Source organism: Atractosteus spatula, chromosome 5, assembly GCF_055471065.1.
Source record: "Atractosteus spatula isolate fAtrSpa1 chromosome 5, fAtrSpa1.hap1, whole genome shotgun sequence".
Taxonomy (NCBI): Eukaryota; Metazoa; Chordata; class Actinopteri; order Semionotiformes; family Lepisosteidae; genus Atractosteus; species Atractosteus spatula.
In genome coordinates, this window is record NC_142710.1 from 6,266,601 (window position 1) to 6,280,895 (window position 14,295).

A 14,295-nucleotide genomic window follows, 5' to 3' on the forward strand; every position below is an offset into this window, starting at 1 on the left:
AAAAAACATTTGGTTTAACACATGCCGATGGTGAAGCCTCGTGTGTCTGTAGCTGTTATGGATTTTGAAAAAGAAAGCACGTACAAGCATCCTTAATAAATGTTATGTCTAGTATCCCGTTTTATTTTCCAGATTGAACTCTTTTCATGCGCGTTGACACACACGCTAAATCGACAAGTATCGAGCCAACCCCGAAAACAATGTACTGTACGATCTCAAAGAAATCGTTTGCTTCTGTTTTTTTTTCGCTAGGGGAGGGAATAAAGAATATAATTTTTCATGCCGGTGTCAACTCCAGAGGCCGCGTTTCATAAAAGAAAGGGCGAGGGTTCTTTTTCCCCTTATAAAAAAATCGCCGTTTTGCGGCTGGTAGCTGTGCCGTGACAACAAAACCGCCCGAGGCGAACTCGGAACACATAGCTGGGGCACAGACACGCGTCTTCTCCTTCTGCAATACCGAATAACGCCTCTAGAAAGCACAATGAGCCCCCTTTTTTTTCTTGGAAAACACAAAACTGAGATTGAGAGAGAGAGAGGGAGACAGGGAGAGGGAGAAACAGAGCGCCAGCGAGCAGTTTCGCAGAGGCTGGGATTGGGGGAGTAGCGGAGTCGAGGAGTTCCAAGTTTGCGTCGCAGATTCCTTGAACTGGGAAAAAAAAACCTCCCCGTTATCAGCGGACCCGTTAAAGGCGAAGGGGAATACAAACAAACAGGACTTGATGCAGTTTCTACTTCAAAGCGGAGAACAAGCGGACTGAGGATTGAGGGGCATTTTATGGAACTTCATGACCCAAATAAAGCCATGCTACTCTTATGGATTATAACTTTCGCTCCCAGTCTACAAAAAGGTAAGACTAAGGCTTCAGCTTTTTTTTTTAAAGAAAAACTCCACCGTTTAAAACGCGAGTATAATAAAAGTTTGTGGGCATTGCCATGTTTAGCCAGTAATACTTTTTGCGTGGATTTGACTTTGTTTCCGTGGGCACATAACGTTTTTCCCTACAAAGAAACTGAAGCGACTGAAAAAGCCTGTGTTGTGCAGCATTCCATTTGGCGAAACTGTTTCTGAGGGGCATACGGCGAGACTAGTCGGGGGGGATTCGACATCACCCCGCTAGTTTGAGATTTCGCGTCGTTACACGAAACAATGACTTTGCGAGCCCGGAGACGTCTCGTTTTCTAAAAAAGACGACGACGCCTGAAAACCCCTTACTCTGCCATTGCAAATTCGAATTGCCTTCGCGATTCAGCTAACGGCGCTAGTCCGCGGCAGCATTGCGTAGGACCTGTTTGAATGTTTTTGTTTATTTGTCAACGCCAAAATCTGATTTGTGAGTGTCAGAGCCCCGCTGGTATTCATTCATGACTCGATCGGCGATGTATCATGTGAATTTTTAAATCTTTCATCTTTGGGGGGGGGGGGGTGTTGAAATGGGTTGCGTCTCATTGCTTAACTGTTCATTCAGCAGGCGCTAAAGGTTAGAAATATCGACAAAGCGTAGCTGACAATAGAGGATTATATTCTACCCGCCGACTGATTGTCAAACTATGTGTTCATTAGTATATCGATTTGTGCTTTATCTAATGATACCTGTTTTGGACGCCTGATCTTCTAAGACAGAAAGGGGTTTCAAAACCTTATGATAGTATTCAATACACCTTTCTTACATAGTCTGCAATACCAGCTCCATCACCCCCTCCCCAGTCAAAATAAACGATGTATTATTGTGTACGTGAATATAAGAATTAGGGCTGGCAGCAGAAATCTGTTTGGTGCTGAAGCAGTCTACTGTGCATCGGGCTCGCCCGTTTCCTCCACATCTGCAAGCGAAAAGACTGTCGTTTTAAGTTTTATTAGTTCTTTTTCAAGTTGTCCAAGTCTGTCTTGGGCACACCATCCGCCATCTCCTTCGGTGTCTTTAAAGATGGCATTTGGGCTGCTGGCGGATTTCTGCTGCAGATGTGCTGAGGTATCTCAACTGAACAGCTGAAGGATTTGAGAAACCCAGCAGGTGAATTTCAGGCATTGTCTCAGGCTGTGGATAAGGCTAGCAATGCACGCTATTATTTAAGAAGTCTCTACCTTGCAGGCTAGGCAAAGTGTAGCTAATTGGCTCCTATTACCTAAGGCTCAGATAGGAGAGAGGTTACAGCAGAGTTTTCAGCTGGGCTGGTTACATAATTGGCTCTTAATTAGCCCTTCTGTTTCCACCTCGCTTGCAACAAGATGAACCTGCATCCTCCTGGCTCAGTTTCGGTAGGTCTCTGTGCCTTTGATTGGAGATATCTGTACCGGAGAGCCACAGATCTTGGCAGTTGTGTTGTAGTTCAATGGCAACACTAGAAAAACAAATTGTTGCAGGCAATCAAAAGCAAGCAAATTGAAAATGGAATCGGAAGGCAGTTTTGATCAAATGTGGCAGGGCATGGATAACATTGCTGGGGCCCTGGGTTCAGTTCCAGACCTGGGGTGATGTCTGTGTGGAGTTTACATGTTCTCCCCATGTTTGCTGGGGTTTCCTCAGGGAGCTCTGCTTTCCTTCCACAGTCCAAAGACATGGTAGAGGGTTAATTTGCTTCTATAAAATCGGGTTGAAGAAGTTCAAGAAGGGAACTGTGTCAGCATGTGTAGGCAGCAAAGGAACAAGTGAAGGTTTATTCCATTCTTTTCAGCATGAAATCAACCTTTACTTGCTCCACTATAAAACCGGCCCTGGCGTGAGTATGTGTGTGTGTGCCCTGTGATGGACTGGCGTCCTGTCCAGGGTGTATCCTGCCTTGCGCCTGTTGATTTTTGGGATAGACTCCGGCTCCCCCGTGTCTCTCAGTTGGATGAAGCAGTTCGAAAATGGACAGAGGCATCAGAAGTTTGATGCAGTTGTTCAGAGTTCAGCTAGAATGGAAAAAAAAAAGTTAACACCCTAGGAATGTTCCAGGGGGAGGGAAAGATCATTACTGCTGTACGGGTACGCTCTGAGGGAGGAAACAGTATTGCATAAGATAAGATAAGATCACTTTATTAGCCATATACAATTTCTTGCATTAGAAATATGTCTGTTCACAGACCCCAGCTTGCTCTCCATGAGACACACAGACAGGGAGAGAAGCTTGGGGTCAGAGCGCAGGGTCAGCCATTTATACGGCACCCCTGGAGCAGTTGGGGTTAAGGGCCTTGCTCAGGGACTCGACGGAGTAGGATTCCTCTGCCGGCCGCGGGATTTGAACTTGCAACCTTCCAGCCACAGCTGCAGATCCTTAGCCACCGCTCTGCCCCATGGAGAAAGGGCTTCCACACAGGGACAGCCAGTCAAACTGCAGTGCCTGGCGTGCCTGAGAGCTCCAGTATGTGAGAGCTCTGAAATCCCCAGTCTTGTAGCAGAACGCTCCCAACTCTCACAATAGAGACACGGATTGTGGATTGGGGTGCTTCTTGATCTCCACCAGTCTCCACGAAAGGCACAATCAGAAGGAAGTGAGGGCTTTTTGTTTCCTGGGGTAATTATATTTTTTGACAAGTTACCCAAATAGAAATGAGTGTACAGACATGTTCACTGAAGGCATCCTTCAAAAACAAAACAAAAGAAAGTTATGTCAGTGGTGCTCAATTGTACGACCGTTCTACACTCCACTGGAGTGCTAAATGCGTTCGGCACCTTAATTGTTTCGACGATCGATTAAATAATTAACGAGCTGGTTGTAACAAGACCCCACAATGGAATGGATGACGGGGGTCCCCTGTTGAGATGTTCTGTACTTCATATCCACTGACGTAGTTTTTTTTTATACCAATTGCACGTATGGGTGCCAAATTAATTGCTCAGATGTGCGCATACCTACCCAGGATCACATAGTCCTAGGTATTTTATAGTTCTAAAACCCCTACCCTTATATGTGAAGGCTGGCACTGATATTCCCTTCTGGTTCTGAAGGACTACGGGGTCATTCCTGGTTTTCATTGCAGCCTAGAGTTTAATGACTGTACAGTATTTGAATCATCCTTTTCTTCACTGGCCTATATTATCCATTTCCAGGTCATTATTCTTTGAGGCTTAAAACTTACCTATAAAACCCGCTTGGTTACAACCTTTAGGAAGAACGCTGTGGGTGTCGGTGTTAGCCGGTTAAGCAGATCAGCAGTGTTTAGATCTCAGATGAAAACCTCCATCTCCCCCCCCCCCCCCCCCCAGATTTGAGGTAGTAGTGCATTTGTCGTTTTCTGGATGTGTGCAGTTCTGGCTCCTTCTCGGTTCACGTCGAGCTCCACGGTTGTCGCCCTCTGCCATTGAAAATGCAGTTGAAAAGATCACTTTACTCTCCCATCCTCCTCCTCTCTCTCTCTCTCTCACACACACAGCTTCACACACACACTGTTTCGAAACAGATTTGCATTAGTTCTGCCATTGTCTCTATCCGCAGGGTAGCGGCGAGCCCTGGTCTCGGAATGGAAAGGTCAGAGGCTGCCAGTAAAACACAAATAATCGGATTTTTTTTTTACAAAAACTTTTAATTAAAAGGCGAAAAACGTGTTTCAAATTAAAAATTCAAATCGTGTGTTTGCCTTCTTATATTAAAGTTTTGCTGTAGAGTAAAAGGACTTTTTTTTCACTTATTCAAAGATGCCGCTACTCGCTGGTGTTTGACGACAGCTGTTTCCTTCTCTCGAGTCCGAGTTTAGCGGTCCCTCCTCCCCTCCTTGTCCTCTTTCTTTCCTTCTCGGTCCATAAATCAGACTTTTACCATCATAGACTTACCTACGTCGATGGCTTTGGTAACACTTGAGCGGGTTCACAGAAACCGGAGAGCCCAGTCTGGGACCGACGTCTGTCTGAATTATTTCTCGCGGTCCCGTTCTCGTTATCGCCAGAGTAGGCGCCTCAGCGATGTCGTGCTCGGCTATGAGCTTAAGGGAGCGTTTCTTTAAAAAAAAAAACATCTTCCAAAAGGACGTTTCTCTTTTCCACCCGCGTAAATCGGGGTAGAACTGAGAGGCTTTGGGTAAGGTATGTGTGGGGGGGTGGGTTCAAATAATTTAACCCCCCATGAAAGGAATTCATTCTTCTCGCCCTTCATACACCGCGCCGGGCCGCATCTCCAGAGTTTTGGAAAGTTTTGGAAATGAAGGACGGGGATTAGGGAAAAAAAACCCGCAGGGAACTAGCTACTGTTTTAACCGAAACCAGCCTTTCGACAGATGTGCAGTAATTACACTTCCGCACCGAGGGCACAGGCGACGGGCCTACAACGGGCTGTAATGTTCGATGAATGAGAACCGACCTGGCCGGAGAATGTGACTTCACCCCCACCCCGCCCAAACCCGCCCTGGCTCCTGTATACAAGGCGAAAATGCGCCACGGCGATTTGAGTTTATGTATCCATTTTGTCGTTTAAGGGTGTTGTGTTTGTGGTGCGTTTTTTTTTGTTTTAATCACTCCGCCTGAATTTTTGGACGTCTGCGGGAATAAAAGTGAAATATTGTGAGCCCAGAAGTGAAAACCCAGGCAGTTATTCGGACTTGATTCCTCCCCCTGTCTGCCGGGTTCACTGCCGACGCGAAACTGAGCGGCGAGATGGCCGGCATCCAAGCGCGTGCCAGCGGCCTGTGCGTGTGTGAGACGCGGGCGGCGCCAGCATTGCTCCCCTTCACCTTGGGCTCAAGTGCGCAGCACAGGGACGGGGGTCGGATTGCGTCGATGAGCTCCGCGGTCCTCCAGGCTAGCCCAGCAATTAACGCCAACTGCTTCCAACACCAGACTGTGCTTGGCTTCGACTTCGACATCAGCCCCGGCGCGGCGAACGAGTCATTTCTTATGTTGGTCTTCTTATAAGCGCAAACTAATAAAAGGTGTTTAATAAACCCCCGCTTTTAAATACATAAACACGAAGCTGGAAAGCTGCTGTTATTATGCAGATGCGGCAAGAGCGTAAGAAAAAGGTTGCAAACGAAGAGGAGGCCCATTTGGGCATACAGTAGTTTACAGTAACTTCACTAAACGTGCTTGTGAAGTGTGCGATATGTACCGGGCTCGCTCCGTGATAATGCAACGTGAAGCACGGTTAAAATCATCTTTTATTTTCAGACGTTTCCGTGAAATGTAGGCTACCAAGGAATTCACAAGGATAAAACGACAGTTAGCAAATCCAAGCAGTAAAACAGCCTGATGAAAGCCCAATTTTAAAAAGCGCGTTTGGGGTAATAAACGTGTTACTGTAAGTGCGTCACTATTCTGCGCTTTGGATGATCGTCCTCACAACACGAGCGCAGAACAGGGCAACGCACGTTCACCTACAGCTCACTGTTTAATTATTAATTATTAATTACACCAGTGCAGGAGGGCACGGCGAGAAAAGCTCACCGATGCAATGTCTGCTTTTTAAGCCTTTGCGCGCCTTAAATGCTAACACCGTTATAGCGAATTTGCCCCTGACGTCTTCCCATAAGCCAACACTTCTGGGACGCGACGATGCTTGTACATCAGCCGGTTTAAACGAAAGCACGTTTTAGACTCTGATTGTGCTATTTTTTTCTAATAAGTCTGGGAGACAGGCAAGTGGATACTAGCGAGGTATTTAAAGCAATTAAATAAAAGAGCGCTGTAGGAACAATCCATTTTTTTTCAAAAGGCAATTTAGGTGTCAAAAACTGCGACACGGTTGAGTGCATTCGTGCCGCAACGGGCTGAATCTCAGTTCCGTCAATAAGCGAGTTGGATGTTTCAGCTTTAGGGACCCGCTGTGTTTTAAATCCGAAGTGGGAGAGAGAAACTTGGGGAATTATCACAATGGAACATTTTAATAAAACTAAAAAAAGGACCACGCCCACACGATGGCTGACCATTCTGTGTGTTTCGGTTACTCTTTTAGATGTTAAATGCCTTTTAGGACGCAGAAAGCCAAAACGCTTGGTGCGTCCTGTTCCAATTCATTACAAAAAACAGAGGTCATGAAGTTTCCCTGTACAAAAGCAGCACTGTAAGTCTAGATTTTTCCGAACCCTTTTCAGGTACAACGTGTTGTTGTTGTTGTTGTTGTTGTTGTTGTTGTTTTGTTCCAAAAAATCCCGAATATCCCGAGTTAGGTTTTGCACGAAACCCGAAAAAGCGAAACCCCGAAAAGTTGTACTTGTTAGCACTGTATATGAGCATTCCTCTGTGGTTAAAAAAAATCAAGACATGAGATCACTACAACATTCCTTAACCCCCTAGACACACTAGAATGGAGTATTAATTTTGCAAGCTTAGAATTTGCTTTCTTTCAGGGGTGGGTGATGGTACTGATGTCGTTAAGAAAGACTGAAACACTACTCCCTACTCATTCGCCTGTGTGTAGCGCAGATATGGAAAAGAATCAAGTTGGTCTTTTCCTCTCTCTCTCTTTTTTTTAACCCGGGTCTCGTGTTCTGTTCTGAAAAGGAACGCAGCGACTCTTCGTTAAGAATTTGCTCGGGACATCTGGAACTGCTTACAGGGCGCGGGGGGATGGGGGAATTCTTTTCAGAGTGAATAATGAACGGAGTGGATGCGAGAGGCTACAACTTTTTTTTTTGTGCGTCTGTAAAAAAAAAACCCACAACAACCCAGAACGAGAAATGGCGGGGAAAGCAACATAGTTGCAGGGCCAGAGAGAGAGAGACGAGGAAATTTTTTAGCTATTATCAAGCACGAGATTCGGATCAGCTCACAGACGCTATTAAACAGCTCGGCCATGCGTGTCGCACACCAAACAATGTCTTATCCCTGATAGACTCTGCCTAAAACCGTGTGTATTTTTTTTCCTTTCTGGAGGGAGGTTGGTAACTTTAATATTGTCGCTGCTTTCCTTGTTTCATAGTATTTCGCTGGGTTTCACCTAACAGTTTTACTCTAGACCGGTTGGATGGATTCTAGTTTTTCACTTTCTTTTTTCAACTATGAGCACAAAAGGATGAAGCAGTCCGCAGTTAACATCTGAAAACAGTCTTTTTTTGGGGGAGGGGGGGGGGGGGGTTGGTGGAGCTTTCTCTTCCAAATCAGCGCCAAGCCAAAGGGAACAGCGCGCTGTTTGAACTTTTAACAGGCGCAGGCGTTGGGACATCAAACCTAACCAGCGGGAGAGAAAGAGAGAGAGAAAATTGCAGGGGGCGGACGGGGGGCCTTATTCCACTCCGGTTCAGATACAGGGATGAGAAAATTGATGTGATTGAGAGCAAGTTTTTAGAGAAGGGGGGGGGGGGGGAGAGTGTGGGAGTATGGAAAATGTATAATGAGGTCCTATAAATAGCAAGACGGTTAATGTGGTTGCTTGTAATGTTTTTTTCCAAGGGGAGGGGGGTGGCAGAGAGGGGATAAGGGAAGGAGAAAGAGAGAGAGAGAGAGAGCCTTTGGTTGAAGCACTTCAGGAAGATTCTCTCTTGTTATTTCAATCTCACATGGCTGTTGAGAGAGAGGGCGTCAGAGGAATGTTGTTAAGGCGTTTTGAGCTGAAGGAGACCCCTATCCTCGGGGCTGGCGGGTCCGCTCTGGGCGTGCGGGTTTTTCAGATGAGGGGCGTGCCGGCTCTGCGACAGGAAGTGCCGTGGGGAAGCGCATCTGCGTTGCACACGCTCTGGGTATGAAACAGGGCCCTCTGTGGTGGGGCCTCTGTCATCCACCCATCCGTTTTGGTAGAGGAGGTGGTGGGGGGAGGGGAGGGGAGGGGAAAGGACAGTTATTTAAAATGTAAATTTGCCCATTATTTTTGCACTTTAACACCACCACCCCTGACCCCTGACCCCTTCTCCAAAGGAGTCACAACCCTGGAGTTCCTGCTAAGCAACAGCCTATGAACCTCCTGGATGGATCGCCAGCTTTTGTTAAGCAGCACCCAAGCCGAAAGACAGGACCGCGCTTGTCCCCTTTTTTTTGGATCGGCCATAGTTTTTTTTTTTTCCTCCTCGTGATTTCCTCTGCGAGTGGATTGGCAAACCGTCATCGCCGAGCCACGTCCCTGTCAAAAGGTACCCGCTGTGAGTTAAAGGGGAGCTGCAACGCTGTGTTTCTCCTTCGGGGTTAGAAAGAATCAGCATTGATGAGTGCACTTCAGACCGCAATAAAAGTAGCATGTACACAGTAACTGGGAAACCCCCCAGTCTACATCACACAATAGACAAAAGGTGCGCACAGCGCCATATTGCATCTGGTCTGCAACGAGAATGAGGAAACAAAATTCTGGTGATGTGTTGTGGCCTTATGACATTGTAAACAAGCAGGCTTGTGAGTACATCTCTTTTAATCCAGTAGAAATATTGCTTCCGAGTTTGAGACGGTTTCGCTGACAAATAATACTTGTGAACTCTGCACGCAGATCACGTTGGAACATTTCTGCGTTGAAATGCCTGCTGCCCAACCTGGACTCATTCGCTCGCACATCACAGTACATTAGTTGTTACGGTGACTAGTGAGCAGGAAGGGCCGCTTCACATCTCCATTCTCACCAACTGTCGCTCTCGCCCCGTGATGAGACCAGGTTTTGCAACACTGTCAATTCATTTATATTGTTAGATGTACCAACCGGTCTGAGAAATTGGGATTGCAGTTCTGCCTGACCCGGCCTGATTTAGGCCTGTCTCAGACAGACCTCCACATGCCTGAGATTCCCAAATGAGTAAACCAGTCCCGCTGTGCTTCAAGGACACCCCTATCATAGGGAATCCAGGGGAGACAGATGAAGAGGTTCATTTTTCACTGGGGACCCTGTTACTTTCTCTCCCTCTAAAACACCTGAGTCGCTGGTAGGCAGCAAGCTGTAACATGGTGCCATCATAATAATGACAATAATAATTCCTAGAAAGTATATAGCGCTTTTCTGGACACTCCACTCAAAGTGCTTCACAGGTAATGGGGATCCTCTCCACCGCCACCAGTGTGCAGCTCCACCTGGATGATGCTCCAGTACTCTCCCCACACACCAGCTCTCAGTGGGGAGGAGAGCAGAGTGATGAAGCCAGTTCAGAGATAGGGATTTTTGGAGACTCTGATTGGTAAGGACCAGGGGGAAATTTAGCCAGGCCACCAGGGTAACACTCCTACTCTTTTCGAGAAAAGTCATGAGATTTTTAATGACCACAGAGAGTCAGGACCTCAGTTTTATGTGTCATCTGAAGGATGGTGCCTTTTTTTTACAGCAGAGTGTCCCCTTCACTATACTGGGGCATTAGAACCCACATAGACTGCAGGGTGAGCGCCCCCTGCTGGCCCCACTAACACCTCTTCCAGCAGCAACCTTAGCTTTTCCAGGAGTTCTCCCATCCAGGTACTGACCAGGCTCACACCTGCTGAGCTCCAGTGGGGCTGCCAGCTGGGAGCTGCAGGGTGATAGAGCTGCTGGTGGAAAAACTCTGGGTTTCATCTGATCCCAGGATTTGAGACCCATCTGAAGCCATGCCTTGGAGCTTCTGTGCAGCAAGGCCAAAATGAAGATCAGAGCTATGCTACCAATATCCTTTCTTGTAAAAGAGAGGTGATCAATGCCCCTAAGACCCTATGGGAGTAACATTACTGTAACAGGCTTAATCTATACAGTGATTCCTCTTATGGTACCATTTAAAAGACAGGCATGCAGGTAAGTGCTTACTTTCTTTTATTTGTATTGGCCCAGATGGGAAATTTGCTTCACAGGCAGGTAGGCCATAATACAATTCACAATACATTTAACACAACACAAACCTATTAATAAATGAGACATACATGTACAGTATGATGGGAATATATGCATATATAAATTAACATATAAAGGTTCATTGCATGCTGAAAGGTACAGAAAAGACCAAGACTGAAATCTTCTTCACACAAAAGACTGAATAATATATAGAGTTGGTTGTCCACATTAAGCAGGTTAATAGTTGCGGTAAGAAAAGGTGAGTTAGTTCTGTTGCTCTTGCATCTTGCTCTTGCATGCCCAGATGGAAGGAGCTCAGATTAACTGGGCAAGGGGTGGTCACAACAGTCACTGATTGTATTGGCCTTCTGCGCTGTTTGTTTGATGTAGATGTCTGAAATCTGTAGTTGTTGTGCACCAATAATTTTGCTGGCTACCTCCACGATGCTGGCCAGTCTGTTTCTGCTGCGTGTATTAAGGTCACCAAACCAGGCTGCAGCAGTGAATGTTGGGACGAACGTGAAATATCCGATGTGTACTTCTTGTGGGTGCACCACTGTGGATTAGAGAGATGATCGTGACTATGGCAATAGAGCCACAGCACTCCTTAATAGCTAGACTTGACAGACTCAATTAATAGTAAACATATTTTTATACTGCCTTCAAAAGTAGCTTCTCAAAGCGCTTTTACAGTAGGTAAAAAAAAGAGGAGATGAAAGGACAATAAAAAAGGGTTTTCAGTGCGATAGAAGATGCAAAGGCGCAGACGCAGACATCAATTAAATCAAAGCCGTTCTGAAGTAGGAGGTTTCGAGTCTGGATTTGAGAGCACTCAGGGAAGGTGACTCTCTGATATCCTTTGAGATAGAATTCCAGAGCTCTGGGGCGGAGGAGGGGGAGAAGGCTCCATCACGAGGTCTCTCCGAGTCGTGAAAAGATCAGGAAGAATGAAAACCAGGCCCCAGTACCACTGGAGTACGACTGTGGCTGTCCAGGACCAGGAGTGGAGCATTGTGGGCCGAGCTGTGAGTGTGGACTGTCGCAGGACGGGGGGCCTGCTTTGTGATTTAAGCCAAGGTCTATGGTAAGACCAGGCTTAAGAGGCATGGATTTGAGACCCAGCTAGAGGGAAGGACGTTTCTCTGATTGTGCCTCCGTTGGTGTATCTTTCCGATTGTCTTTGCGCCTGCTAATTTAATTTCCACACTCCTTCGCCATTGTTGTTTGAGGAGGCTTTTTTTTTTTCGAAAATCTGCACGGGGATAATTAGTTAGCGTGAGAAGAACAGCAATCTGAGCGGAAACAACATGAGAGAATAACAGGGAACGCATATAATAGGATGTGCAACAAGCAAGCAATTAAACGACATGAAAACACAGATGATATAGGCTAATCCTCTAATGCCATTATTTGTAGTGACAGTTGACGAGCGTCTATGTAATGCTTTTCGAGAGGCAGGGTGTTTCTCAGGAGAAAGGAAGCAGGGGGAAGGATAGAGAGGTGAAGCTTTTCTTGCCTTGTAGCACAGGAGAATTCCTGTAAGAGTGGCACAAGTGTCGCCTTCCCGATATATGGTGTTGGGATGACGCCCCCATTATTGCAAGAGGCTAGCAGCTAGGGAAATAAAGACGGGGTGTTTATCACTGAGGTCATGCAGAGAATTGAGGTGCAGCGGTGTACGAAGATGCTCGTTCGTTTTAGCAGCGTTTTTAAATGAATGCAACCTTTCCCTCCCCTGAAATCTTTGCAGTCCTTCCCACGAACAGTACACTTTGTACCTTATTCTAGGGCTTTTCACGCTGTCCCTCTCCCCTGTTTGAAACCCCACAGGGAACAGTCCACTGACACCCCTGAACTGGACCCCAGGTGGCCGCCAGTTCATTTCAGGAGAGTACTGCGACTGACTCCTCACACACGTCCTGGGAAACAAACCCAGACTCCTCCGAGAGATAAGAGAGATAAGGTCAGATACAATTTCTTGCATTAGGAGTTCATCTTTTCACCTACGCCAGCTTGCTCTCCATGAGGGAGAGAAGCTTGGGGTCAGAGCGCAGGGTCAGCCATTTATACAGCACCCCTGGAGCAGTTGGGGTTAAGGGCCTTGCTCAGGGGCCCAAGGGAGTAGGATTCCTCTGCCGGCTGCGGGATTTGAACCGGCAACCTTCCAGCCACAGGCGCAGATCCTGCGCCACAGAGCCACCGCTCCGCCAACACCAGGCCTCTGACGTACTGCCATAGAAAGGAGGAAAAATCCAAGTGTTCAAAGAAAAAAAAAATCTTGGTCCACTTCTGAAACTGTGTTTTTACCAAATCCAGAAAAAAAACGCATCTGAACGGGACGTCGGCGAATGTGGGGGCTCTGGAACCTGGCGGGCAGACGGGAGCCGCCTCCGTCGTCTGTGGCGTTCAGATGACTCCCCCCTTTCAAAGCCGAGCTGCTTGTCGCGGCTGGAGGGGGTAAACGCTTCTGACACTCGCACACGCGCGGGCCCCTGCACCCCACAAGCCTGCGATCGGAGAGCTGGGGCTGTCAGGTGGAGTTAGTCAGTAGGGAAGCCCTGCTGGTCTCCTTGAGTTTAACGGCAAGGGACATGAGCTCTGGAGACGACGGGGGGGTGGTGGAGAGTTTGAGGGGTTACTCGGCAGGATGGGAGGGAGCAGGAGGGATTGGGAAAGGGGGCTGTCATTCCCGCGCGTGGAGGAATGCGTCTCTGCCCTGGGCGGGAAATAATCTCTGATCTCTCTGTCCTCCGAGGACGTGACATCTCCCCATGCTCCCAGGAAAACTTTTATGGGGGGGGGGGGGGGAAGGGTCACCATTGAGCTTTCTACATCCAAACTCCTTTGCTTCCTTTGACAATACCGGCCTCCGTTGCCCCTTCAGATACCTTGCCTCTGTATCGGCGAGGGGCCGCGTCGATTTGCAATCGCTGATAGTGCCAGGGTATCCGTATTCATCGACTGCGTCAGGATCGGTTCCTTTAACGGGTGCCGGGACCATACCAAGGGAACTTGTCTTTCGGAGATCAAGTCTCATTCCCTTGGCTTTGCTTGTGTTTAAAACTGCCCCCCGGATGGCATTTGATCACTGCCTCCATTGTAGGTCGATGGTTTAATTAGTGGACACGACGCCGCTCTCTAGGCAGTAGCCAACTCCACTTTTAGAGTAGCCCTTGCCTTTAGAGACGTCTGCGTTAAGTTTTTAGGAGGAGTGATATCACTTCAGCCAGCAGCCATATCACCCTGCAGCTCACAACTGGCAGCCCCACTGGAGCTCAGCAGGTGTGAGCCTGGCCAGTACCTGGATGGGAGACTCCTGGGAAAAACTAAGGTCCCTGCTGGAAGAGGTGTTAGTGAGGCCAGCAGGGGCTGCTCACCCTGTGGTCCAAGTGGGTCCTAATGCCCCAGTATAGTGATGGGGACACTATACTGTAAACAGGCGCTGTCCTTCGGATGAGACGTAAAACCGAGGTCCTGACTCTCTGTGGTCATTAAAAATCCCAGGGTGTTTTTAGAAAAGAGTAGGGGTGTAACCCCGGTGTCCTGGCCAAATTTCCCATTGGCCCTTACCAATCATGGCCTCCAAATAATCCCCATCTCTGAACTGGCTTCATCACTCTGCTCTCCTCCCCACTGAGAGCTGATGTGTGGTGAGCGTTCTGGCACACTATGGCTGCCGTCGCA

At 47.6% G+C, this 14,295-nt stretch overlaps 1 protein-coding gene across 2 annotated transcripts in view; it reads left to right on the plus strand.

Moving 5' to 3' along the window:
* The first annotated feature begins 609 nt into the window (after positions 1-609).
* The window catches only part of kirrel1a (kirre like nephrin family adhesion molecule 1a), a 116,047-nt gene continuing 102,361 nt past the window's right edge, over positions 610-14,295 (plus strand). The window contains exon 1 of one of the 2 annotated variants that reach the window (XM_088916476.1): positions 610-848. In XM_088916476.1, the coding sequence (XP_088772602.1) occupies positions 776-848 (73 nt within the window). In that variant the 5' untranslated portion in view covers positions 610-775. The remainder of the gene's footprint in view (positions 849-14,295) is intronic. The other variant, XM_088916477.1, reaches the window with a different exon arrangement.